This window comes from Phyllostomus hastatus, unplaced genomic scaffold (genome assembly GCF_019186645.2).
Source record: "Phyllostomus hastatus isolate PE091 unplaced genomic scaffold, TTU_PhHast_1.1 phas_scaffold_555, whole genome shotgun sequence".
Classification (NCBI taxonomy): Eukaryota; Metazoa; Chordata; class Mammalia; order Chiroptera; family Phyllostomidae; genus Phyllostomus; species Phyllostomus hastatus.
Window position 1 is genome coordinate 9,720,853 of NW_025334036.1, and position 26,597 is coordinate 9,747,449.

Below are 26,597 nucleotides of genomic sequence, written 5' to 3' on the forward strand. Positions count from 1 at the left end.
TCAGGCAGATCTTACACAACTTTTGAAACATTTTTATAATAGAATGACACCTATAAAGCACTTAGCCCAAACATCCAGCATGTAACGACTTTTTAAAATGTTATCTATTATTATTGTTATTTTTATTACTATCTTTACTTATTTTCATTAAATAAAGTCATAGAAAAGATAAAGTTTAAAAGTGTCCTTATGGATGAACACGTGTGGATCCTCTGTGTTGTAAAAACATCAGTTCTCTCTCAAACTGATCTATAGAATCAATGCAAGCTCAGCAAGAACCCCAGATCTTACCCTGGTTGGTGCGGCTCGGCTTGTCCAGTAACCGAAACATTGCGAGTTCAATTTCCCATCCAGGCACACACGGTCCCCAGTGCTCCTGGGAGGAGCGACCGATCAATGCTTCTCTCCCTCCTTCCTTCTCTCTTGCTAAAAAGCAATGAAAAAATGTCCTCAGGTAAGGATAAAGAAAGTCCCAGATTTTGCTTATGTACGTGTGTGTGTGTATGTGAATTCACAAGTTGATTGTAAAATTTATACAGCAAAATAAAACATGCCCCAAATGGCAAAGGTCATCTTGAAGAAAAAAGAACACAGTGAGGGAGGGGACTTCCATGACAGGCCACCAAGATCTGTTATGAAGTACCCATAGATGCTCCATTCATGAGAGGGTGGACACTTTTGTCATAGGAACGATGGGAAAGGATGACCTTGTCAACCAGTAGTGCTGGGACCCAGTAGTGCTGGGACCCAGTAGTGCTGGGACCCAGTAGTGCTGGGTCCACTGGAAATCAATATGGACACAATTTATGTTGATCTCTGCAAACGCTCTATGCAGAAATCAGTTCCGGATGGAATGTAGTAAATATGAAAGGGAAAACAAAAAAGGACATAAAACATAATATAGGAGACTACCTTCCTGTTCTTGGGCTGTGCAAAGATTTGTTGTAAGGACACAAAAAGCATAAATCATACAGCAAAAGGTTGATCTATTGACCTATATTAAGGTTAAGAAATTCTGTTCATCAAGGGACACCATTAGCTGGTTTGATGTAAGAAAACCATTCAGTGTAGCACACCATAGTAATAAAATAAAAAATAAAACCAATACGATCATCTCAACAGATGCAAAAAAAAGAGCATTTGACAAAATTCGACATCCTTTCATGATAAAAACAGTAAGCAAACTAGGAACAGAAGACAACTTCCTCCACCTGATGAAGGACACCAGTGAAAACCTCACAGCTAACCTCACACTTCATGGAGAAAGACTTAGAGAGGAAGTGGGAAAACACTTCAGGTTGTCCTAGGATCAGGAAGAAGACAAGGTTGCCCACGCCCAGCACTTTTATTCAGCGTTATTCTGGAGGTTCTAGCCAAGACAGCTAGGCAAGGAAGCAAAAGAAAGTGCCTCCAGATTGGAAAGGAAGGAGTAAAATATCTCTTTTTGCAGACAACAGGATCTTGTATATAGAGAATCTTAAGGAATCCATCCACACCAAAGAAGCCTATTGCAGAAAATAAATGAGCTCAGCAATTTGCAAGATATAACATCAACATATATAAATCAGTTGCATTTCTATATGTCAACAATGACTAATCTGAAAGTAAAATTAATAAAAAATTCCATTTATAATAGCATTATCGAGAATGCTGTTATAGCGCACTTAAGAATAAATTTAACAAAAGAGATGCAAGATTTGTATACTGAAAACTATAAAATGTCCTTAAAAGAAATTAAAGGCCTAAATAAATGGAAAGACATTTTTGTTCCTGGACTGGAACAATTAATATTGTTTAGGGGGCAATACTCCTCAAGTTGATCAACAGGTAATCTCATCCTAGGCTTGTCCCCCTGGGCCCGTGGCTTCCTGGGAAGATTTGTGCGAGTGTCACCACTGCTCAAGACAAATTTCTCACGATGGGGCTGGGGTGAGACAAAGCAAGCCTGTCCCTCATTTTTATTTACCACTGAAGAAATGCAAATGTGAAAACGAATACTTGCATTATTCCAATCGCCTCATTTGTCTGGATTTCCACCTTCATTTGTGAAAGAAAGCATTCAGTGAGGCAAAATAAACAAAGCTTTGGGAAGGCTTACAAAGACAAATGCAATAAATATTGTAACTCCAAAATCTATTTTTGGTGGATTCGGTATTATCTCTTTATGGATTCTGGCTGGGAGACTGACAATCGTAATAAATCCAGCTTTCCCTGCATTCGATAGCTCTGATTCAGGGGATTTAGGCTGGTAGGATTTTAAAGCTGGAAATGGTCTGGACTAGTTAGTTACCTGTGGCTGACTAACAGGCGATCCCAAATCAACAAACATTTGTTGTCTCAGGGTTTCCCAGGGTGGGGAATCCAGCCGAGGCTGAGCTGGGTGGCTCTGTCTCAGGGCCTATCATGAGGCTGCAGTCAGGCTGCGGGCCAGGCTGTGCTTTTCTCAAGGACTGACTGAGGCTGGCGCATCCACTCCCCACTCACTCACGGGGCTGACGGCAGCCCTTAGCTCACGGAAGGCTTTGGGTCTCAGGCTGCGCTTCCTCACTGTGTGGGCCTCTCTGAAGGGCTGTTCGTGACGTGACCTGGCATCTGACCTCCCCCAGAACTCGATGATGCAAAGAAGAAGGACAAACTAGGAAGCCATGGTGCCGTTCATAAGCCAAACTCAAGGTGTCATGCCGACAGGTACTGGCACGAGGGAGTGAGTGGCAGCAGGTGAGGTGACTGGGGCCACCCTGGGTAGCCCAGGACCTTGGAGAAAACATAGTCCGAGTCCCCTAATGACAGCCAAGGAAGCTGTGGCTTGAAGAGGAGGAGTTGGCCAGGACCGAAACACTGATTACTGCCCAAACCAGGCCTTGAACCTGGACTTTCTCTAATGTAGGACACTTCCATTTGGCTCTGAACCCCACCCTGCCCTCCACTCAGCCTTGGCAGAAAGGGAGAGGTATTCTGACCTGAAAGATATTAATTTCTACCCACCAACTAGGGTCTGTGATATGAGGTCTCTAGTAAAACTAAAGCCCACTCTGCCCCATTCAAGGCTGGAGACTCACACCTGTCACCAGGACAGTACTGGCAGCTGTCTCGAGTGACTGTCCCCGAACACCTTGCCAGCCAACCCACCTTTCCGTGCCAAGATAAACCACTCTGGGCAGTGGCTGTGCCACAAGGAGCCCTTGGGCCAGTGGATGACCATCCAGCCCCCACCCCAACTTCTGCCTCCACTCCTCCAGGGGCCTCCCAACTAAGGGCCAGCCCCGGGTTTGCTCCTGCGCCCCTGAATGCCGCTTGGACTTCATTGCGTCACCTCTAACATCAACAACTGTCGTGCAAACGAATGCAACAAAGGCATGCAAAAGAGCTGCGGTTTCTAGGGCGATGCAATTGTGGCACGCGCTTGGAAAAAAGGCAGCTGGCACTGCCGGTGTCGGGGTGCCAACTGCAAACATTTAGGGAGATGTGAGGTGTCCTGCACTCAGAGCACTTCCCACACGCCCACTCCAAAGGAAAGAAACTGATGTCGGGAAGAGCAGACCAAGTCCCTGTGGGTAGTTAATATAAAAAGGAAAACGCGGAACTCCGCCACCCCCTGTCCAAAGTCTGGCTTGTACATCGAAACGTTGGCGAAGGGATATGCATTTATGTTTTAAGTTCAAATACAACCTCTAAAGCACATATGTGTGTACAATAGACTATAGATGTATGCCATCCACGTATATGTATAATTTTTAGATAGAAAATCCTCCAATCTCCAGGGCCTCTGACGACTCGCCTTCAGACAAACATGGCGTCACCTCACTTAATGGCGGCTTCCCTCTCCGTCCGTGGACGTCGTAGGTGCGCGCGACAGGGCAGCAACAGGGAGACTTCCCCGGGCATCCCTTCCAGAACAGAGCGCTGCCCAGCGAGCGAGCCACCGCCCGCTGGTACCCGAGGGCCGGTGACAGGGACTCGAAGACTTGGGCCACCACACCCTGGGGCGCGAGGTCGCGCGGCGCCGCTGTCCGTCCGGCAGGGGGCGCTGCAAGACCGCGCTGGCGGGGCCGGGCCGGGCCGCGCTCTGATTGGCTGGAGGCTGCGGTGCCCCCTCCTGGCGCCAGGTCCGCTAAGTGCGGCTGCTCTCCAGCTCCGCCCGCAGTCTGCGGGCCTCCGGGGCGGCGGCGGGGCCGGAGCGGCGCGGCGGAGGGGACAAGACCAGGGCAGGAGGGAATCGGCCGGCCGGCAGGGACCCGCACAGCCAGCACAATGCTGTCCTGGAGGCTGCACACGGGCCCGGAGAAGGCCGAACTGCAGGAACTCAACGTCCGGCTCTACGAGTATGTGTGCCGGGTGCGGGAGCTGGAGCGAGAAAACCTGCTCCTGGAGGAGGAGCTGCGCAGCCGGCGCGGGAAGGAGGGACTGGAGGCCGAGTGGCAGGCGCGCTGGGCGGAGGAGGCGCGCTGCTTGCGGCAGCAGCTGGACGAGCTGAGCTGGGCCACGGCACTGGCCGAAGGAGAGCGCGATGCGCTGAGGCGCGAGCTGAGGGAGCTGGGGCTGCTGGCTGAGGAGGCGCGCGCCGCCCGCCGCCGCCTGGACGCCGAGCTGAGTGCGGAGCAGCGCGAGCTGCAGGAGGCTCTGGGCGCGCGCGACACCCTGGAGGCGCTGCTGGGCCGGCTGCAGGCCGAGCGCCGTGGCCTTGATGCGGCCCATGAACGCGACGTTCGAAACCTTCGCGCGCGCTCCGCCGGCTTGACCCTGAGCTACAGCGCCCGAGCCACCCGCCCCGCCGTGCCCCCACAACGTCTGCAGGAGGTGCAGGACAGCTACACGCTGCTGGTGGTGGAGTCGTGGCGGGAGACCATACAGATGTACGAGGACAAGGTGCGCGAGCTGGAGGAGGCACTGCGGCGTGGCCAGGAGAGCCGGCGCCAGGCGGAGGAGGAGAAGCGGCTGTGCGCCCAGGAGGCGGAGGCACTGCAGCGCCGGGCGCTGGAGCTGGAGCAGTTGCGTGCGATGCTGGAGGACGAGCTGCTGCGGATGCGCGAGGCCTATGAGCTGCAGGCGGAGGAGCGGCAGGTCGGTTCAGAGGGACTGTCCCCACCCTGGCCCTGAGCGCCCTGAGCGCCCTGCAGGGGGCGGGGCAGCTGCGGGCCTCCCAGAACCCGCAGCGCCTTCACTGGCATCGCGAATAGGTGGGGTCGTCCCCGACAGTGCCCGAACCTACTGTGGATGAACCCCTTGTTATGCCGCAGGACCTCAGGGTCCCCACATCTCGGCAACCCTGGAAAAAGAGCTCGGCCGTTGGTTCATCGACTCAGCGGCCCCAGCCAAGTGCCAGGTCCTGGTGGATAGCTCTGTCCCTGTCATCTAGGTTCTCTTTTGATTTCCTGTGCTTCCCAGACGTTAGTACACAAATTAATCAACCAAGAAACCCTTCTGACTTCCACAAGTGACAGCCCCATCCTTCCCGGAGAGATGCCTTCCCGGAGGTTTCTAGGCAATGTCAAGTCCTTACCCAGAGCCATTTAGAACGGCAGCCCCATTGGCTCTGGGGCTCCCCTGGAGAAAACTAAAGCTGTTTTCCAAACACGGTTTTTATTTTTGCCGGAATGGTTTCCCAGCTGGAGGCGGCTGGTGGTGGCTCCCTGGGCCGCTGCCCTGTGTGTTCTGGGAGGGGCAGCAGACTTAAGGCAAAGAGCTTAATCAGAGGTTTTTTTCTTACACAGTAAAGCTGAAGTCAGATCTCTGGGTAGTGTAAAAGTGGTGGAAACGTGGGGTCCCTGTGGCAGGATGTTATGACAAATGCAGAGTAATGTAAACAGGTACTATTTCGGAGAAGCAAAGCCTGAACCTGTGACGCGGCCACAGTGACACCTGTGTGTGATTTATTGTCTGTACATCCAGTCCGGTCCTCGGGTTGGCCCTGGTCCTGCCCAGCCGAGGCCAGAATTGGAAATATTCCCAAATCATACTATCAGTCATTTCTCAGGAGGATGGCTTAAAATAACATCCCTATAAATTCAGAAGTATTTTGAGGGAACAGTTTGTAGCTGTGAGTTAACGATTCGTGAGAGAGCGATTTTGCTGTGTGAGATTTGCTGGGTTTGGAAAATGCTTCTCTGGGGCAGGCTGTGTGGGCTAAATCCTCATCACACATTTGCTGTCATAGGTCACTTGGCTTATGTCGGACCTAGAAGCTCTGGTTTCCGTTTTCGTTAGTAGCAGTAGAAAAAAACCGTTTTTCCCACTAATGACATCTTAAATGCAACCTCAGCTAGGAAACAGGTACAAGAAGAGAGTCCCTCCTATTGGAGGAGAGATGAGGACTTGGGAAGAGCCCTAAGAGTCACGGTCAAGCCCTCCTTAGACTTAGGGACCCCCAGGCTCCCCCCCCCACACACACAGTTGCCTTGCCTGGAGCCACACCTGGCCTAGAATTAGGATCCCACCCTCAACTTCCTGTCCAGTGGCACCTCTCTCGGTAGAACTTGCTTCTCTCCCTTAAAAGTGAAGAGCAAAGAGTCAAGACCTTTACACATGTTGACTCTCAGCCCTCACACCCGACTTATGAGGGGGGTACTAATATGAGCCCCATTTTCCAGGTGAAACTGAGGCACGGAGGTCACCTCGTGAGCAGGTAGCCAAGCCAGACCAGCTAACCACTGGGCAACATTTCCTTTCTTCTGCCTGCTCCATCAAAGATAAACTTTGGGGAGGGCGGGGGAGGTGGGAAAGAGCAAAGGGGGGGATAAGTGGTGGCAGAAAGAGATTCGACTGTGGGTGGTGAGCACACGATGCAGTGTGCAGATGATGTATTATAACGTTGTGCACTTAAAACCTGCAAAAAAAAAAAAGTATGGATGGACATGAACAAACTTTTAACCAGGATTCACTTTGCATTCATTGGATAATGGTCCTTCCCCCAGTCATCTGAAATCCTTAAATGCTGTCAGACTTTTCCAGCTGGCTGATGTCCGAAGAGTTTTAGTGTTAAGTCTTTTGTTTACTTTCTCCAACGTGGTTTAATGAGGACCCTCCCTACCCAGTCTGGAGGCGGCAGCCCCCTGCACAGTGCCCAGCATACAGCTGGCTCTGAACCCCCTTTGCCACTCCAGGGGGCAAGGTGCTCGCTAGGACTCTCTGGAGAAAGTGGCCCTTCCCAGATGGCCCAGCTGCCTCCTCTCGGTCAGGCCCCTCACCTCAGATGTGCAGAGAAAAGTTGGCTGGAGTGACACGCAAGTCCCCAGCATTTCATATGTCTTGTAGATGACTTGCAAGTCTGAGTAATGCACTCTTGTCTCCCAGGATGCAGAAAGGGGCATCTTCGGTGATTTACGCCAACCTTGCCCTGTAAACGTTGAGATTTTTGCTTGAGAATCTGAGCTCTCAGCCTTGAAGCCTGTTTGTGAAAGGTCTCCAGGCCCCCTGTTTGAATGAGAATTTGCTCTTTTTTTTTTAAGATTTTACTTATTTATTTTTAGAGAGAGAGGAAGGGAGGGAGAAAGAGAGGCAGAGAAATATCATTGTATGGTTGCCTCTTGTGTGCACCCTACTAGGGACCTGGCCTGCAACCCAGGCGTGTGCCCTGACTGGGAATCGAACCAGTGACCCTATGGTTCACAGGCTGGCGCTCAATCCACAGAGCCACACCAGCCAGGGCTGGGAACCTGCTCTTGATTGGAACAGGGACAGGTTAGCCACCACCCTACCTGGGCCTGAGTTCTGACTCTGCCACTGTTTGTATCTCAGTTTCCCCATTTGCGAAAAGAGCTCACAGAGTGCATACCTTCAGGGAATGCTCCCTGGCCTGAAAGGTCTCGCTGTGGAAACGGCATGCAGTGCTCGAGAGGCAGGTGTGGCTGGAGTGGAGTGAGCAGGGGAGCGTGGGCTTTGCTCGGAGTGTCGTGGGACGCCACTGGAGGGCTCTGAGCAGAGCAAGGGGTGACTGTCTCCATGGAGTCACTCTGGCTGCTGTGTTGAAGACAGACTGTGGGGCACAAGAGGAAGGAGGTGATGGAGGCTGGGCCAGACGCTGAGGGAAGGGACTGAGACAGGGATCCCCTCTGGACTCGAAGCCAGCGGGGTTTGTGGGTGGATTGGGTGTGCAGGGAGAGAGAAGGAGGAATCAGAGTTGACTCCAGGGCAGTAGTCTGAGCCCCCGAATGAAGGGAGTGCTTTTGGCTGAAGGGGGTGGTGGCAGGAGAGCATATTTGGGGTGCAGAGACACCCCCCTGATAGTGTAAGAAAAATTAGGAGTCTAGAGTTCAGAGTGGTGTCTGGGCTAGAGCTAGAAATACTTACTGAGTATCCAACCGGGGCTTATGATCATGGATACACTAAGTTGTTGTGTCTGAAGCAGGTTGTCACACTCAGACTTAGGGTTACCGCATTTTAGGTTCCCCCGAGCTCTAACGCTGGCATTTGCGAGCTCTTCCTATGACGTCTGGGTGACTTGCCTGGCAAGGCACTGCTGGAGTGTGGTTAAGAGACGGAATTCTTTGGGCACTCACAGCAGCATACTGCCCCTGGTATGCATCCATTGTGACGCTGCCAACAGTCCCTTACATGGCAACTCCATTAGGTGACTCTTTGCTCGGCATTGCTTGCGTTTAGGCGAGGCTGCCTCTGCCGGGGCTGGAGTTAGCATGCTGTGGCTCTGGCCTGGCCCCCGGTTTGAAAGCTCGTGGCCACGCACAGCCCAAGTCTGAAGCTGCATTCCATCGGCAAGATGGGTTTCGGTTTCCCCGAAGAGTGTCGGGAGCCAGCGCATCTTATGTTCCTGTCTCCAAATGTCAACTCACTTCCTTTGGGCCGTTCAGGAAGTGTTGACTCACTTGGAAATGTGGCTGGAACAATCCCTGCTCTGACTTCGGCACCATTTGGTTTTCTTCTTTGTATTTTTGGGGGGTACAGAGCGGTTCAGCGCCCTCTTGGAGGGGAGCGTCTCCATGGGTACCTCTTTGGCATGGCCAGGGGGGCGTGACCTGCTCGGGGGGCTTGTGGCTGGAGAACAGAGCACATCTGATATTTTTTTCTAAGCAACTTAACGATCATTGAACTTCTTTGGAAAGGATAAATTATGATAAGGACTCAAGTTTTAATATTTAGGTTGATTGAGCACCGGCCTGCAAACCAAAGGGTTGCTGGTTCAACTCCCAGTCAGGGCACATGCCTGGGTTGTGGTCCAGGTCCCCAGCAGGGGACGCATGAGAGGCAACCACACATTGATGTTTCTCTCCCTCTTTCTCCTCCTCTTCCCCTCTTCTCTCTTAAAAAAATAAATAAAATATTTTAAAAAAAATATTTAGGTTGAATTTCCTATAGTAGAAAGGAATACTATATTTATATCCCACACTCCAATCCTGTAGCTGAGTTGATACTGAGTTTAGAATGGGTGAACGTAGGATTTTAACACCGATAGTTAACTGTAGAATGTGTGGATGTCCTGGTGCATTCTGGCAAGTCTCATTTAAATCAAGACTGGCCAATGGTCTGCGCTGGTGACCCTCTGCATCTATTTATAAAGCCAGCTTTGGGGGCTGTTAGCGTTTATCCTCCTGAAGACCCCAGCAGGCAGGTCTTCAATGTAGTCCTTTACTTGTCAAAGCTAAGTGGGTCCAGCCCCGGCTGGTGTGGCTCTGTTGGCTGGGCGTCAGTCCAAACAGTGAAAGGTCAGCGGTGTGATTCCTTGTCAGGGCACCTGCCTGGGTTGTGGGTTCCATCCCTGGTCTGGGCTCTTCCAAGAGGCAACCAGTTAAATGTCCCCCCTCCTCCCTCTTGTCCTCTCTCTCTAAAAGTAAATAAATAAAATCTTCTAAGAAATAAAATAAATAAAAGCGAAGTGGGTTGAGTTTTTGTTTTCACCACGCTCTATATACACAGAGAACCTAAGGACAATCATCAGCTTAGGAGTGAAACTGTTGGGGAAGCAGAATGACTCATCATGCGTTTTGTAAAATGGCAAATCTAGTGTGAGATCTTAAATAAGGACACTCCTTGGCTTCACGGAAGCGATGTTGTGGACCTTCGGGTATTGCCAGGGCCCTTGGTGGTGGGGTGGGGGGAGGGCAACAGATGCCCTCTCCCGATTATCTTAAAACGCTTGAATTCCACCAAGAGGAACAGCTAAAAATGTAGCCCATTCATTGTATTCAGAAATAATGCCATTCCCCTTCTAAACCAGAAGGTAAAGGGTATGAACTTATTTCTGTGTCTGAATATTTGCTCAGCTAATCATTCCCAAGGCTAACTATGAACCGTGAGGGACAGCTGGAACAGAGTAACGCACATCTGTCCAAGGGACCAAAGGAAGCCATTGTGTTTATTCATGAAAAGGTACTGCCAGCTTAATACACTTTAAGGAGGGTGATATTACTTTAATCATTTCATTTTTAACCCAGTTCATCAGGGAGCAATGGACAGATGGAATTTACCTGTGTCAGAGCTCCAAGGGTCGTGTGAAACACGTGCCCTATGAACTGTTCTACAAGTACAGTTAAAAAAAAAAAAAGATTTATTTCCAGGTCTGAATTTTGACATATATGCCCAGAATGTATTCCTGTCTCATTCCTGTAGCTTTTCTACCCAGATGATTTTATTTTTTATTATTTTATTATTTTATTTTTATTTATTTATTTTTAGAGAGGGGAAGGGAAGGAGAAAGAGGGAGAGAAACATCAATGTGTGGTTGCCTCTCATGCGCCCTCTACTGGGGACCTGGCCTGCAATCCAGGCATGTGCCCTGACTGGGAATCGAACCAGCGACCCTTTGGTTCGCAGCCTGCGCACAATCCACTGAGCCACACCAGCCAGGGTTCTCCCTGCGTGATATGAAAGCAGCTTTTCTGTGTGAAACAACCCTGCATTAGGTTACCTGCTCATTACTGCATACATCATGAGTCTGGGGGAAGTTCTCTTTCAAATCTGGTTGACTTTTGTTTCAAATATTGTAAAACCCCACTTTCTGGTCTTGGCCTATTTTTAAGAGCATCTTAGTTGGCCGGTTTCACGTATTGACTTTCCTCAGCAGCCTGATGTCTGCATTGGAGATGCTTCAAGAAACCCCTAAGCATCCATTATCGTTGGAGAGTATAAACAGAGAAGCCGGTGTCCTATTAAAATCTTCCATAAGGCAAAAAATAAAAAATAAAAACTCCTATGTGGAACAAACACGATGTTTAAAATCATCCTTGCCGTGACTGCATCTCTAATTCACCTGGAGGCTTTTCACCTCTGTGTCCTGAACTGTTGGCACCTTAGGGTTGACCCAGCAAAGCGCCACTTGTCTGACGGGAAAACCCTCTGTCCTTTCCAGAGTGCGATCGCCCACCTGGAGGATGAGAAGGCCACCCTCAGCCTGGCCCTGGCCGACCGGCTGCGGGACTATCAGGACCTGGTGCGGGTGAAGACCGGCCTCAGCCTGGAGGTGGCCACCTACCGGTAAGGATGAGCCCCGAGCTTTCGTCCTGGCCGCGCAGAGGAGGGGTTGTTTCCTGGCGGGGCTCCCCAGGGCCCTGTGCCCATCCCTGGCTGGGAGACAAAGTGCCGTGCAGCTTGGAGGGGGGTCACATCGGCTGGCACGGGTGTGGAGGGTCCCCCAAACAGTGCACCCCTCTACAGCAGATGCTGGGAGCCCCAGAAAACCCACATCTGTGCCTGTGTTAGGTAACACCCGGTGCCAGGCGACTCTCGTCCCGATGGGGGCAGGTGGATCTTCCTGTCGCCTCTCCCACTGTTCTCTGGGTGGGAATACGGAGGCTCTGATTGTGTGCTTTGTCTCTGGGATTTTGGGCCCTTTCCTTCCTGGCGGGGCCCTGCCCCCTGTTCTCGGTGGTGGAAAGTCGAAGGGCATAGATGGGCATCTTGCCTGAGAGGCCAGGGCCTCACCTTTCTGGTGGGTGCTGGGTCCCTACCAGCTTAGCTTTTCCCAAGGGGCACCGCTCCCATCCTCCGTCTGTCTGTCTGTCTGTCTGTGGCAGGGACACCGTGTACTGTCTCGGTGTGTGGCTGGCATTCCCCTCACCCAATCTGGGATGGACTTCGCCACCTCCTAGGCAGGTAGGAGGTGTCAGTACTTCCTGGGGAGTGAGTGATTGATTGCACTGGACATCTTTCTGAAGTCCAAGTTTGCTCAGAGCAGAGGAGGAGCCCGGGGCCACCTGCCGTGGACACCGGGGTCGGTGGTTAGAATTGCTGCGGGCCTCCCGCACCCGGTGCTCAGGAGCCATAAGGCATACAGGCGGATGAACACAGCCCATGTCCGTGCATAAGCCAAAAGCCCGCTGTTTTTATCACTGGTGAGCGCGTCCTGCAGATAAGCCCTTGCCATCTCTTAGGTGACTCTCCGTGTTTTGTGCTGACGCCCCAAATTCCAATGGCAGGCATGAAAATTCAGGTTTGTGTTAGCGCCCTTTTGTGCTTCCGTTGCTTTCACAAGTGCCCGTTGGGTCTTTGCCCACCTCCATCCGCCGTCTTTCTAGCACATGCTTCCTTACCAAGGGCGGCGGGGACAGCCAGCGATGTGGGGACATAGTGCAGAGGCCGTGCAGTGCGGCGTCCCGCCAGCCCTGGGCAGAGAGGCAGAGGGAGGCATTGCCGATCCGTCCCAGCCTCCCATGCGGCGGCCCCTCCCCCAGCAGTGCTTGGTGACTTATCACAGGGAGAGCAGCCGTGGCCCTTTAAAGCCGAAAGCACGCTCCCCTGCAGCTGGAATTTGTCAGCTATGCTGAGGCCAGCTCTCGTGTGTCGAGTGTCACAAACACTTCCGAACCCAGACACCTGGCCCTTCCTGGTCACCCTGAAGGTAAAGAAGAAATATTAAGGTAAAAGAAAATCATGTAATTTATAATTCATGGCTATAGACTTACAGTGAATAAGGACCTGTGTAATAGAAGAATAAAACTCAAACAGCAAATGCTGGAGTCTAAGACTTGGGGGTTTCGGCAAACCAAGCAGGCCGGCTGGTGGTCCGAGAAGACCTGGTGTCGCACCTGGCAGGAAATGCGTGTGTCCACCTGCAGGGGCAGGTGATAGTTTGGTGGCGAGGGCCTGACCTAGGTAGCTGAGGGAGGCCTCAGGCAAGGCTGCCCAAGGCCTCGGAGCCTGGCCGGTGCGGGCAGCAAGGGGGGCACAGGTTTCTGGGTAGGAGAGTGGAGAAGCGTGTGCTCCTTACACACGCACGCAGACCGGACCACCGACCCCCGAAGTTTCTCCGGGGAGCAGCTGTTTATTCGGCATTAGCTGATTATCCAAAGATGGTGGAAAGGGCCACCTGCAGTGTCCCCAAACCCCTCCCACCGCTGACATGAGGACCCGGCCCAGCCCTGCCTGGCGTGGCTCAGTGGCTGGGTGCCGTCCCCCACAGCGAAAGCCATTGCCAGTCAGGGCCCAGGCCTGGGTTGCCCGTTCGGTCCCTTGTCTGGGGCGCCTACAAAACCAGCTGGTCAGTGTTTCTCTTTTGCATCGATGTACCTCTCCTCTTTCTCTCTCCCCTCCCCTCTCTCTGTAAAAATAAATAAAACGTTAGGAAAAAAAAAAAGATCTGCCTGAAAGCTCGAGAATGTATAGAAGCACCGTTAGAAAATAAGGAGCCTTCTCCATCAGAACTCAGACATCAGGAACAAGCAATTAGAAAATATAATGGGGAAGAGGAAAGATCTTCAGGACTGAAACAGAAACACGCAAAACCACCCAGGAGTAAACTGAGCCCAGAAACCACCAAACTGAGTGAGGAGAGACCCACCCTGGATCCTCATCCGGACACGGAGGAGGCGATCTCCATCGACATCAGAAAAGAGGCTTTGTCTTTGGTGGTTCGGGGGTGAGGGTAGAAGAGCTGTTTCCTAGCTTCACCTGAAACAGTGGAACATGGGGCCAAATGGTTTTTCTGAAGACAAATGTCAAAGGGGCTCTTGCCTGGCCCACCGTGAAAGTGGAATGCGGGGGTGTGCCACCAGGGGGCTCCACGGCGAACATCCTCTCAAAAACTCGGTTGGAAGCAGCATTAAAAAAATGTTCTTTGTGTGTCTGGGGGTGGAGGGGAGAAGGACTCCTGAGCTTTGGGTCTCCTCCTTCTGACTGCAGTGAGTAGAAGCTGAGGTTTCTTGTCTTGTTGTTTGTGGTCCTCACCGGAGGATATGTTAACAGAATGGAAGGAAGGGAGGGAGGGAGAGAGAAACATCAGTTGGTGGAGAGAACATCAATTGGTGGCCTCTCGTATGTCCCCCGACTGGGGATCGAACCCAAAATCTTTTTGGTGCTCAGGACAATGCTCCAACCTACTGAGCCATGCGGCCAGGGCAGAAGCAGTGTGTTTTAACCGAGGAAAATAACGTCTCTAGGTGTGGACTTCTAACTCGAGGCAGTGCAGATCGCTCCCAGCATTTGTAATTCCACCGTTTTAATGATGTTCCTGGTCGCTCTATTCTTGTTTAGACCACCTGTCCCTTATCCTGTGTCCGAAGGAAAACATCTTTTGGAATTTCTCAAGGTCTTGGGAGGAATGCATGTTCTGTTTTGTTTTTTAATTAAATGCTTTTTTGGAGGATTCATAGAAGTGGGTGGCACCGAGACTCGCCTGGTTATCAGGTGAACTATTTGAAGTTAAAATCTTCGTGTTAAGGATCGACAGCGAGGAGGATCGACACGTCCGTTGGGTTCCTGGCCGTCCCGCATGGTTGCAGGAGTGCAAGAACCCTCAGGGAGCCTGGATCTCTTCCCTCCGGCAGGACGGCTGCTGCCTTCACACCAGCTTTTTTCCTCCGAGATCGGCAGGAGACAATGACAGTGGCCGGCACTTACTGAACACTTATTTAGTGACAGCCATTGTTGTAAGGATTTTCTGGTTACTTAATTACCACCACAAACCTGTGCCCGTCCCCTAGTTCAGAAAGGGGGAAACTGAGTCACAGAGGGTCCAGGCGGCTTCGCCCGAGGTCACAGGACCAGAAGATGGCAGGCCCAGCATTGAAGTCCAGGTGGCCGAGTCCAGCAGTCTCTCCCTTGACCACTCCCTGTGATTCCTGTGTTTCATTGGCGATCCTGGTCTCTCTGTCGATCGTGTGACTTGTTTTTTCCAGTCTCTACAATGGACAAAGAGGAGAGGGAATGACCAGAAAGGCGTGGCCCCATGTCCTGGCTGTTCGCTTTCACGTGGTGTCTGGGCTTTGGGACAGCCCCTTTCCGATGGGGGTGCTGGCGCCCCTCTCCGCTCCCCACCCCGTCCCATGCCCAGTCCCAAGTCTGAGCAGCAGGCAGTCTGGCGCCCTCTAGTGCTTGGAGGCCAGGATGGCAGGTCTGGGGCCCCTTCTCCCAGCTCCCTCCCCCCTCCTCCCTGGCCCCCACCTGCCCTTAGTCAGCCAGCAAGTACCTGTGGGGGGCCCCCAGGACCACAGCGGGGTCACTTCTGGAAATATTTCTGACCCCCCAACTCTTGTTCTGGTCTTTTGGGGTGGAGGGGGGGTACAGTGTGGCAGGTTGTGCCCTCGGGAAGAAATAACAGTGGGCGGGCCCTGAAAGCCCATTGGGGAATCATCCATGCTGGACCGAGAGCCCTGCAGCCTTGGTGACAGGGGTCTCTTAGAGCCTGGAGCCTGGCTGGGGGCCACATGATAGCTTCCTCCGCTTTACGGATGTGTGCTGCCGGAGAGTGGGTTTCCCCCACGGGTTTGCTTCTTCTCCGGCTCAGGAGGCTGCCGACCTGTGGGAGCCACTTGTAACCATCACGAATAGCCGGTGAGTCAGGGGGTTGGCATCTCCCGGTCACCAGGACCTGCAGGCCGCTCTGCTCACCTCGAAATAGCCAGAAAGCACTCTGCCCTCTTCTTAAAGTGGTACGAGTCTCTTCCTCCAAAATGTGCCTCTGGGAGGGTTTGCGGGAGCCCTGGGCTTCTGGCCTGTCGTGCGGGGGGCGGGGTCCGGTGCCTGTCGGGAAGGGTGTGCCTCCAAGAAGGCACAGATTTTGGTGACCCCTGCCTGACTGCACCTAAAGGCCCCAGGCAGGTGCTCAGGTGCAGAAGGTGACACGTGCCTGCGCCAGCCACGGAGAGGGGGACGCAGATGTGGAACTGAGTCCTCCCCGAGTAGGAGAACACTATGGGAGGTGTTGATTAAAATCCCCGACTGTGCTTCCATTAACGTGGCTGGAGGGCCTGCCCCGCCCCCACCCCCACCTCCCACTTGTTCTTCCTAAAATCTGCGTGAGGCACCGCCCACTCGGCCCGCTGGGGAGGGGCTAAGCGCTGTGGCTGCCCCAGCTCCACCTCCCTCTCTGCTGGGGAGCCCTGTCCCCTGGCCCGGACACTGTTGTGCAGAGCCAGGACGCCCATCCCTGGCCCTGCACGCGGGGCTGCCCAGAGGACTTGTGTGGGTAACAGACAGGAGTGTTACTGGGCGTAGGGCGCTCAGTCTCAGCCAGGGCTAGCACAGGCCCAGGTACCGGGGCTGACCCACACCTGACCTCCTAAGCCCCACAGGGGATTGCGGTCTCCACCTGTGTACCACAGCCCCCTACTCAGGGGCCTGAGCTCAGGAGAACTTTGGGGGTGGCTTGGGTTTTCCCTGGAAACCAAACAAAACTATTCTCTGAGGGGCAAGGGGAGTGATTCCTGCCCTCCCTCCCAGGGGGTCTGCTTTATCCTGGACATCTCTGCACGCACACCTGTATGTACACTGGTCATCCATCTGTCTGCTGACCTCGACTCCCCGGCACTTCCAGTGCTGACGAGGCCCTGTGGTACCCCGAGCTCCCTGCTGAGCAGGTGGAGGGCAAGTCTGAACTAGACCTGGAACTCGGCCCCTCCCCAAGCCCCACCCTGGCCCCCTCGCTGTGGTGTGCCACCTCTTTCTTCTGCGCCCACCCCCAGAGTCTCACTTTCACCCTGAGCCTTCCTCTCATTATCTACAGACCTCAGCGTTTTCTCGGTGACTCGAGCTATTTCTGTCCCTGGAACCCGGAGTGCAGAGTCATGAGGGTGTGGGGCTAATGGCCGGGTGTCCTGTTTCCTGGCCTTCGCCCCGGGTGGGAGGAAGGGCTGGGGCCCTGGGCGTAGCCTCTCCTGTGCGAGTGGCTGCCCACGTGTGGGCGTCCATCCCTGCATCCACAGCCAGCCCTTCCTCGCACACCTGGGGCACTGTCTTTGCTGTTTTCACCAGAAGGGGTTCTCCTTTGCTCTGTCCCCCCTCCCTCTGCCCCCACGCATCTGCGGGACTCCCTGCGTCTGAGTCTGTAGACGTGGGACTTGGAGCCAGCCTGCCTTAAGTACCCGGCCCTGGCGTCCCTCCTCTGCGTCCGTGCCCAGAGCTCGGGGGTCACATCAGTATTTCCAAGTGGGCGCTGCTGCCAGCTGCCCTTGGCTCAATACGGCATATTTCTTGGAGCTGCAGTGAGTGACTTCCCATGTTGCTCTGGCAACCCAGCAACTGTTGGGCCCTCAGCAGCCGGCATCCTAGGGTCTCTGTGAGCAAGGGACATCCCGGGGCTAACCCCGCACACCTGGTCCACCTGGCCCACACTCGGCTGGCGTGTCTCCCGGGATGGACACAAATCACCACCCTGTGAAGACTCCACAGTTTCAGGGTTTTACAGCTAGACATAGCCAGAGAAATCTGCTCGAATGCTTTTCATGTTTTAGTAAGGGCGATCAACAGGGCGCTCCCCTGGATGAAGTGAGGGCCCTGGGGCGGAGCTGGGAGGGGGGCAGCTCGCAGCTCCTTCTTTCCCTCTCCTGCCTGCCTCCCATCTTTCTCTTTCTCTTTGTTTTCAGTCTCCCAGGTGCCCCCGTGGATCCCAGTTTGAAAGCCACATTTGCCTGCTTACAAGCTAATGTCAGTCCTTGCTGGGCTCCTGGCCAACCCGTGACCCCAGAAGGACCTCAGTGGGCAGTGTCATTGTTTGGGGGTTCTCTAGCCCAGGGTGACCTGCCAGGCATGGGCCCCTCCCTACTTCTTGGAGAAACCAGACCCCTGACCACCCCTCCCGGGCCCACCTCTGTCTCTTCCTGGGCACCCTGGGTTTGGAAGGGCTTTCTAGAAGGGCTGGGCTCTCCAGTAGTTCTGAAGCCCTAGCAGGGGTGTTAAACTCATTTTCACCAGGGGCCACATCAGCCTCACAAGTTGCCTTCAAAGGGCCGAATGTCATTTTAGGGCTGTATACATGTAACTACTCCATAATAGTTAAGCGAGAGCTTGGCACTACTGCTGGGTAGAAACAGGGTGCCAGGCCAGATAAAACAAGGTGGAGGGCCGGATTTGGCCCTCGGGCCTGGTGTCTGCCACCTGTGGGTTAGCACCTCATTTGGGGGGATGCCCTCTCCGCCCAGGCCTGCTGCCCTGTGGTGCAACACCTTCAGACACGAGTCCTGGAGACAGGAGTCGGTGACAACGTGGTCGCTGACCAAGTCCTCCGTACCACGGCTCACGGAGGCACCTCTTGCTGTTTATTTCCTAATGAGTGTCTTTTCAAAATTATTTCTACAGCGCCTTATTGGAAGGAGAAAGTAACCCGGAGATACTGATCTTGACCGAGCGCATCGAAAGCCTGCCACAAGGTAAAAATAGAAGAAAAGCTAATTATGGAACTTTGTGTTGCTGTCCATCTGCACAGGTTCGGTCCCTGGATAAACCATGAGGCATCATCTATGGGGAAGAATTGGAGTTAGATAGGACTTTTCAAATAACCACTGTTCAGCCCTCTGTTGAGTACCAGATAGATTGTATTCAGCGGGCCCTAGTTTAAATGATAACATAAATGAGAAGGTGTGGCAAAGTGTGTGATAAGCTCCTTTATTCATGTAGCCAATATATGTTTTTTAAAGCTTCCATTTATTTATTTTTAGAGTGAGGGGAAGGGCGGGAGGGCAACCAGGTATCTATTAACTTGCTCCATTCATTCCTTTCAAGCTTTTTAAAGGATAGAGAGGCAGCATTTTTAAACTATATTGATTTTAGCAAGTATGTACCATGCCAAAAGGAGGTCAGTATTGGAATAAAGAGAATCACTTGGGAACTCTTGTGTTAGGCTTTGAACTTCCTTTAGAACTGTGTCCCATACAATAGGTGCCCAGGAACTGTTCACCAAGTAAGTGTATGGGCGCGTCCCCAGACAGTGAGTTTCTCAATGCTTATCGACGCACTGACGCTTCTGTAATATTGCATCAAGTAATAATATTGGCCACTTGCCCACAAGATGATAAGCGGGGAAGTCCAGCCTGTGATCTTGCCAATTTCTCACTGAAACTTACCGGTAGTTAAAAACCAGGTAGTTTCTGCCGTTTCCTGGGCTTCATCTTCTGGGACTTCTCCATTTAGAATCAGTATGTGGACCCGAAAAGATCTTGAGAATCTTTGTAGAAAATGTCTTGTCCGGGTCTCTCTCTCCTGGATCCTGGGGCCTGTCTTCAAGAGGCCCCTGGCCTTGGTTGCCATGGAGACCAAGGGCGAGAGAAGGCTCTGTCCAGCTTGCAGGGTGGGGCGTGGGGCGCAAGAAGGTGCTCTCACAGTGGATGGTGCTCCCACCTCATTCGAACCACCTGCTGCCACTCCTACGAGCAGGTGGCCTGGTGGGGTTTGGGCACCGCCCCCCCCACCCCTGGGTAGCCCTCTCTGTGGACTGCGCAGAGGGAGCAAGGCAGACAGCCCCGAGGACCGTCTCCCAACCCCAGGTCACGCCATTAAAACAAACCGCAGTGATAGTGACCAGTGGGCTTCCTGCTCTTGCACCTTTTCAAGTGAGAAGTTCGTAAAAGTGGAAGTGTAAAAATAAAAGAGCTCAGGAAGCTTTAAAAAAGTCCTTTTAATAAAAGAGATCAGGAAACTTTAAAAAAGTTAAATTCTTTAATTCATGCTGGAAATCAGTGAAAAATAACAGCATATTAAGTACTTTGGAATTCTGAAATTCTTCTCTGCTGTAATTAAGTACAAAAAACTGCTGTCAACAATGTGGAAACGAACGATTCCAAATTATCATAATTTCGTGATGTTTCGGCCTCAAAAACTAGCCCCCCTAGCCTCTCCATCATAGTCACACATTTGATATATTTGTTAAGACAGACGAATGTTTTATTCATCGGTCACTGAAGTGTTGTGGTGAAGCCTTTCTAGTAGTGCATTTCATGATAACTGGATAATTTGGAGACTGAAAATATCTTATTTCCAATGACCTCTCCATGGTAATAGTATGCGTTCATCATGATGGGCTGGGATTATGATGAGAAAACATAACAATGACAATCGTATTACTGGCCTGTTGTTCGTTCCTACAGAGCTCAGAACAAAACGTCCTATCAGCAAACCAGCTCGGTGTTACAGAGGGAAAATGAAAGAAACCTGTTTCTGAGGCACAAGGCACCTTCCGGAAGCTTCCACCGCAGCTGGGCACAGCCCACGTCACGGACGGCCATCGAAAACGCTTCCAGAAGACGCCCCCTGGGCCCAGGATACCCTTCCCTTACCACCTCCTGGCGGGAGAAGTCTTACGAAAAAACTGCCAACGGTCAAGCCAGCTTCAGAGCCCTCTCTCCAATGTCCAGGCTTTCGAGAAATACTGAAGTTCAAGTGCAAACATTCCCTACTCGACCAAGGACTGAAGGCGCCAAGGCTGGTGGTGTGGCCCGAGAGTCCACCCTCGCCCAGGGGTCGCACCGTCGGGACAATGTGGCGGCGGGTGCTTCTGAAAGCACCTGGTCCCGCGAGAGGACTGTCGTCCTGGGGAAGAAAACAGAGGCTCCGGTCACGAGGGAGCAGGAGAGGAGCAGACCCGTAACCGTGCAGACGAAGCGAGAGGAGAGACTGTTTGAATCGAAGGAGAGGGCTTCGGAGGAGAGAAACTTGCGGTGGGAGGAGCTGACCAAGTTAGACAAAGAAGCGAGGATGAGGGAGACCCAGCACATGGGGGACAGGGCGAAGGGGAAGGAGTTGTGGAAGGAGAAACACGTGAGAGAAAGAGAGATCCCGATCAGTCTAGAAGTCTCCCGGGGCAGCACAGCAGCGGGGACCCCCAAAGGCGTCCAGACTCCCCTGCAGAGGGACGCGGGTGGCGGTCCAGGGGGAGGGGCGCGCACGAGGGAGACGCCGCGGCTCCGCTTGGACACCAGGGATGCCGCGGGCGCTCTGCAAGGCGACTCGGTGACCGAAACCATAGCGGAGAGCATCGTGTCCAGCGTCCTGCAGCAGTTCACCCAGTCTCCCGACGCGGAAGCCTCTGCGGACGCTTTTCCGGACACGAAAGTCACTTACGTGGGCAGGAAAGAGCTCCCCGGGGGAAAGAAGACGAAGACGGAGATCGTGGTGGAGTCGAAACTGACCGAGGAGATCGACGTGACCGATGAGGCCGGCCTGGATTACCTGTTGAGCAAGGACGCGCGGGATCAAGTCTGGCAGAAAGGCAAACCCACCGAGCGGGTGATCGGAGACGTGATCAACCTGGGTCTGAAGGGGAGGGAGGGGAGAGCGAGAGTGGTCAACGTGGAGATCGTGGAAGAGCCCACGAGCTACGTAGGCGGCGGGGAGGCCCACGAGTTTCCTACCCCATTCCACGTGGAGGAGGCCGACGACACGTCTCCGGGCTCCAGGGGGCTCGGCGCGGAGGAAGGTTACGCAGAAACGGAGGCCACATTCTCCTCCACGAGTCAGCGTAGGAAGACCCAGCTGCCCCGAGAGAGCGCAACTCACGTGGAAGAAGTGACAGAGGCAGGTGACTGGGAGGGAGAGCAGAGCTATTTCGTGTCGACCCCCGACGAGGCCCCGGAGCAGGACGCCGGGCGCGACGCGGGCGACGGCTCCGTGTACGGGCAGATCCACATCGAGGAAGAATCCACCATCCGCTACTCCTGGCAGGATGAAATCGTGCCCGTGTCTCGGCGAAGACCGCCAAGGGACCTCGAGTTGGGGGAGAAGGTTGTGGAGCCACCGGCTGTTCCAGAACCTTCCCTGGAGGGGCACGTGGGCTCCCCGCACTGGATAGAACAGACCAGCAGCGGCGAGTTTCATGCGGAGACCACGGTGGTCGAAAAGGAGATTAAAATACCCCATGAATTTCACACGTCCCTTAAGAGGGACTTCGCGGAGCCCAGACACCAGCTGGTAGAGGTGATCGGGCAGCTGGAGGAGAACCTTCCGGAGCGGGTGAAGGAGGAGCTCTCCGCCCTCACCTCGGAGGGCCAGGGCGGGCTGGGGAACCTGTCGGTGGATGTGAAGAAAGTCCAGACCTCCAGCGGGGAGGCCGTGACCTTGGTGGCGGAAGTCAACCTCTCGCAAACCGTGGATGCCGATCAGCTGGACCTGGAGGAGCTGAGCAAAGACGAAGCTGATGCCATAGAGAAAGCCGTGGAGTCGGTGGTGCGAGATACTCTGGCCAAGCGACACAGCCCAGCGCCGGGAAGCCCGGACGGGGACCCTGCAGTGGCAGCCCCGGCCTTTGGCTTCAAGCGCTGGGCCACGCAGGAGCTGTACAGGCCCTCTGATGAGGACGCTGGCCCGGCCTCTCGCGGCACCCAAAGGGTCCCTTCGCACGGTCCGGTGTCGGCCACCGTGGAGGTCACCAGCCCGAGGGGCTTTGCGCAGTCACACGTGCTAGAGGACGTAGCCCAGTCTGTAAGACACGTGACGATAGGCCCCGCTGGGATGTGGAGGACTGAGCAGGTGCCCCCCGAAGCGCCCCCTGCCGGAGAGGTAAGTGGGGAAGGCGGCCTGCGTCAGGCAGGGCGCACGGACGAGCCCCGCCCGGCAGAACTCTCCGCAGACAGCGACAGGTCGGGCCGCGGCAGCGCGCTGGGCTCCCGGCAATTTCACGCTCAATGGGAAAGGACTTTTCAGGGCCCGTTCTCCGGGGCAGGGGAGGGTGGCGATTATTTTCAAACAGGAGAGTCAGCGAGTACCCTGACTTCTGTAAGGCACCTCCAGTTGGGCCCGAGGGAGGGGTTCAGGGAGCAAACTCAGGTCACGGCCCCCCTTTCGGACACAACAGAGTCGGGTGTTGGAGGGGCTTCCGCGCACGCCCGAGAGTGGTCAGAGGCCAGCACGTCCGTCAGGCACGTCGCAGTGGGCTCCCAGAGACTGCAGACCACTGAGCAGAAAGGTCTGCGGCCTGGGGGAGTGGGCGACTCAGAAAGCCGCGTCCCCGGAGAGGGCTCAGCAGATGAGACCTGGGCGGCTCATAGTTACTCGGTGGGCAGGACGGTCCTGATGACACAGAAGAGCACCTTCCAAGGGTCTGAGTCCCAGTCTCCCCAGGAGGCTAGTTGGGGGGACATCTCGGAGGCAGAAGAGACCCTGGGTGCGGGCAGATCTTACAAGCACATCCGGCTAGGTCCCACAGAAACCGTAACCTCCGAACGCGTTGTCTTCCACGGGCCCGTATCCCCAACCTCGGCCCTCGCTGGGTCTACCGACCCCCCTGAGCGGGCCGAGGCCACAGACAGCCGGACACTAAGGCACGTCGCTCTGGGGCCCAAAGAAACCTCGTTTACCTTTCAGATGGACGTGAGTCATCACACAAGGGCGACCCCCAGCTGGACCCCAGAGGCCCCAGCCCTCTTCCCCACCCCAACGGAAGCGGAAGCTCATAGTGGAACCTGGAGAGACGCTGGCGGTGGGGGGGACCGGGGGGCCGGCGTGAGCGCTCGGGGCCAGGAGCAGGCTGAGTTCAATAAGGCGGTGCAGCTCCAGAGAATGGTAGACCAGAGGTCGGTGGTGTCGGATGAAAAGAAGGTGGCCGTCCTCTATCTAGACAATCAGGGGGAAGACGATGAGGGCCACTGGTTTTGATCACTATTTCGTCTGACTCGGCATCTGATTTTGCCGTGTGCCAACACACACGGGCCTTTACTTCTTTTAAGGGGGGACCACTCTTTATTAAAACGTCCCCCCCCCTTCTTTTTAATTTCTCCAAAGAGTGTTCCTTCCGGGCGAGGCCGACTTACTTTGCGGCCTGTAGGGGTTTTGAATGGATCCACGCCTTACACAGCGTAGGAATTTTATTTTTTGAGTTGGGACTTTTACAAAAACACTTTGTCTCTTTTTAGTCTTAAAAGTTCCTTTTGTGTGTGTGTGTGTGTGTGTGGAGTTTTCACTCCTAGAACCAGTGTGCCCCAGGTTGCACCTGGTCACCGAAACGCCTCACACCTGTCTGAAGCCTTAGGAAAACTGCCTGAAGAGTAACCAAAGTTATTTAGGACTAAAGAGGAAATTTATTTGCATGTGCTCATAAGAAATAGTAAACTAACCTTTTAAGGCAAAAAAAAAACCTTCTTCCCTCTCTGAAGTCTTTTCAACAAGACATCTTAGCAAATGAGCAGACTGCTTCCTCATGAAAAGAAATCTAAAGGATTTCACCTTTAGGAAACAGGTACTTGTCATAGGATTGAATTCACTTTAAGTCGAGAATGAATGCTTTCTATGCATAGGACTTTTAGAAAATGTAGCACTTTATTCATGGAGAGGATGGCCCCAGCCTAGGCTCCGCTGGCCCAGGTTCCAGGGTCCCAGCCCCGGACCCGTGTGGAGGGGAAGCAGTCACTGCCAGTTGCTCACGGTACCGTTTCTTTCCCGTGGCCCTGGGTCTAAATAACACTCTTTTGGAGGTATGACCTAAGTTCTGGAGGCACCAGCTCTCATCAGGGGATACTTGAACTTCTCTGCACTCTCCCCGCACGTAAACATCTGCCGTTACTGGTGGGAGGCAGACCCAGGAGACACAGTAATGACAATGTCGGCGATGTTGGACCGTTGCCGGGGCCGTGGGCCGTGAAATCGAAAGCCTAGGATGGACAGTGCCGCCCCCTCCCCTCCAAGGAGCCCTTCTCCATCCACTGCCAACCCCGTGGGCGTCTCTGAGCTCGAAGAGGGAGAGACGAAAAAGGACAACCGACACGGGAGTTCTTGCACGTTCGACAGAAGTCGTTAGAGGGAGGTGGTTTTGTCCCAGAGAACGAAGAACCTGTGAGGTGGGATAAGACGTTTTGGGGAAGGCACTGGGGGCCCCTCCCACCGCCCAGCACTGAAACCCCCAGCCTGGGCACCCGAGGATCTGTCCCACTGAGTTTAGGGCATTGGAAGAAGCATGTTCTGGTGGCTTCATTTTATTTTACACGAGGTATTGTTTTTACAGCTCCCGTCTTTAAAGGTGCAGCATCACGTCAGAACTAGCATCCCTAGCAGCACAGCATTATTCTAATCCAAGTTAGTCTTTGGCTTCCTCCGGCATGGTCTCACGGGACTGCCTGCAGTGCACAGATAGTAGTGGCTGAGGTTGTGTCACCGTCGTGTGGGTGATGATGACTGGGGTGGGGGGGGGGTGAGTACAGCATTTGAGGTTCCTCTCTGGGTTTCACGTAATGGCCCTTGGACCCCCGAGATGCACGTCTCCTCAGTGCCCCACAACGGCTACAGCAGAAAGTTTAGGAAGAGTTCGTTTTCCTTATTGATAAGTGGGAAAAACGCAGCACAGCTTTGGGAGTGAACCAGTTGAAAAACGCTCTGCATTGGGAGGTGGAAAGTGGATTTGAAGGGCTGGTGTAAACCTTTGTCACCTGCCGAATGGACTGGTGACTGTCAGCACCTGGCAGGGAGGCGAGGGCTTTGCAAAGCAAGACTCCTCCTTTCTAGAACGGGCAAAGACAGGCTATGTTAACGGTGTTTGTATAAGGGACTTGTTGGCGAGAATTCGGTCAGGACGATGGCCCATTGTTTCGACGGCTGGACGGACTGAGGAGGGGGAGCTGGCGATGCCAGCCTGAGTGGCTTTGTTCCACGTGGCCGTCACAGCCCATGACCTTGTGAATGGGGGCCAGCACGCACAGGCTAATGTTGTGACCCACTTCTCTCTGGCTAAATAAATACCTGAGATCTGAATCCCCATCTCCACGGTGCAATGAGTTGTCTTTGAGAAGCATCCCGCCCATGCAGAAGGGTATGCACCCACACAGAACCACAAGCTGCTGATGGCTCCTGCATCTGGTCACTCCGGAGCAGGGCGCACCCCGAACACTGTGACAGGTCACCCCCCAGCCTCGTGCCCTTTGAAACCTGTCACTCTGGAGACAATAGACCTCAGTTCTGTGGTGGTTTGGGGGCAAGGACACAGTCCTTTCCTATTTACTGTTGTTCAGAATGACGGTATTAGTGGGATGTTGCTCACCTCCCTGCTGGTTGTTTTGATGTTGTTTGTTTGAAATGTGTATTTAGAGTGGAATCCTCTGAAAAGCTTATCTTGCCAACCTCCTGTTCTGTACAAAGAGACAGGTCACAAAATGTGCACAAATAAAAATCTAAGGAAAACAAAACAAAAAAACCAACCTCTCATTGCTCCTGAAGAGAAAGAATGTTTTTCCAGTTGGTGTGTCTGTGTTTTCTATGTAAACCTTAATGAAAACATGTACGTGTTTACATGCATGCTTTTCACGATGGCATGGAACCCCTGGGGAGAACACACGGGACAAGTTCGAGACCTTTCACCCCCTGCCCAAACCGGAAATGGGGGCTATGAGCACAGAACCAGGAGGCACGGCAGGCGGAGCATAAACCCGCTGGCTGGTATTCACATGCAGCCTGGACAGCTGGTGCAAAGAACACCGTCGTCATGGCCGGGGGCCAGGCGAGGACCCAACGTGTTGTCTGCC

At 53.6% G+C, this 26,597-nt stretch overlaps 1 protein-coding gene across 1 annotated transcript; it reads left to right on the plus strand.

Annotated features, from left to right (window-relative positions):
• Positions 1-4,154: 4,154 nt before the first annotated feature.
• On the plus strand, positions 4,155-26,264 carry SYNM (synemin). Its single transcript, XM_045824915.1, has 4 exons — positions 4,155-5,061; positions 11,300-11,424; positions 18,460-18,530; positions 20,246-26,264. Exons 1-4 carry the CDS (start codon positions 4,252-4,254, stop codon positions 23,743-23,745), a joined length of 4,506 nt encoding a protein of 1,501 aa, XP_045680871.1. The 5' UTR covers positions 4,155-4,251; the 3' UTR covers positions 23,746-26,264.
• Positions 26,265-26,597: the final 333 nt, after the last annotated feature.

What these genes read in the sequence shown, in the direction of transcription:
- SYNM (XM_045824915.1), top strand. Translation starts at nt 4,252, where the DNA reads ATGCTGTCCTGGAGGCTGCACACGGGCCCGGAGAAGGCCGAACTGCAG. An exon ending in TGCAGGCGGAGGAGCGGCAG is followed by an intron (nt 5,062 to 11,299) that starts GTCGGTTCAGAG and finishes TGTCCTTTCCAG; the next exon opens with AGTGCGATCGCCCACCTGGA. An exon ending in CATCGAAAGCCTGCCACAAG is followed by an intron (nt 18,531 to 20,245) that starts GTAAAAATAGAA and finishes GTTCCTACAGAG; the next exon opens with CTCAGAACAAAACGTCCTAT.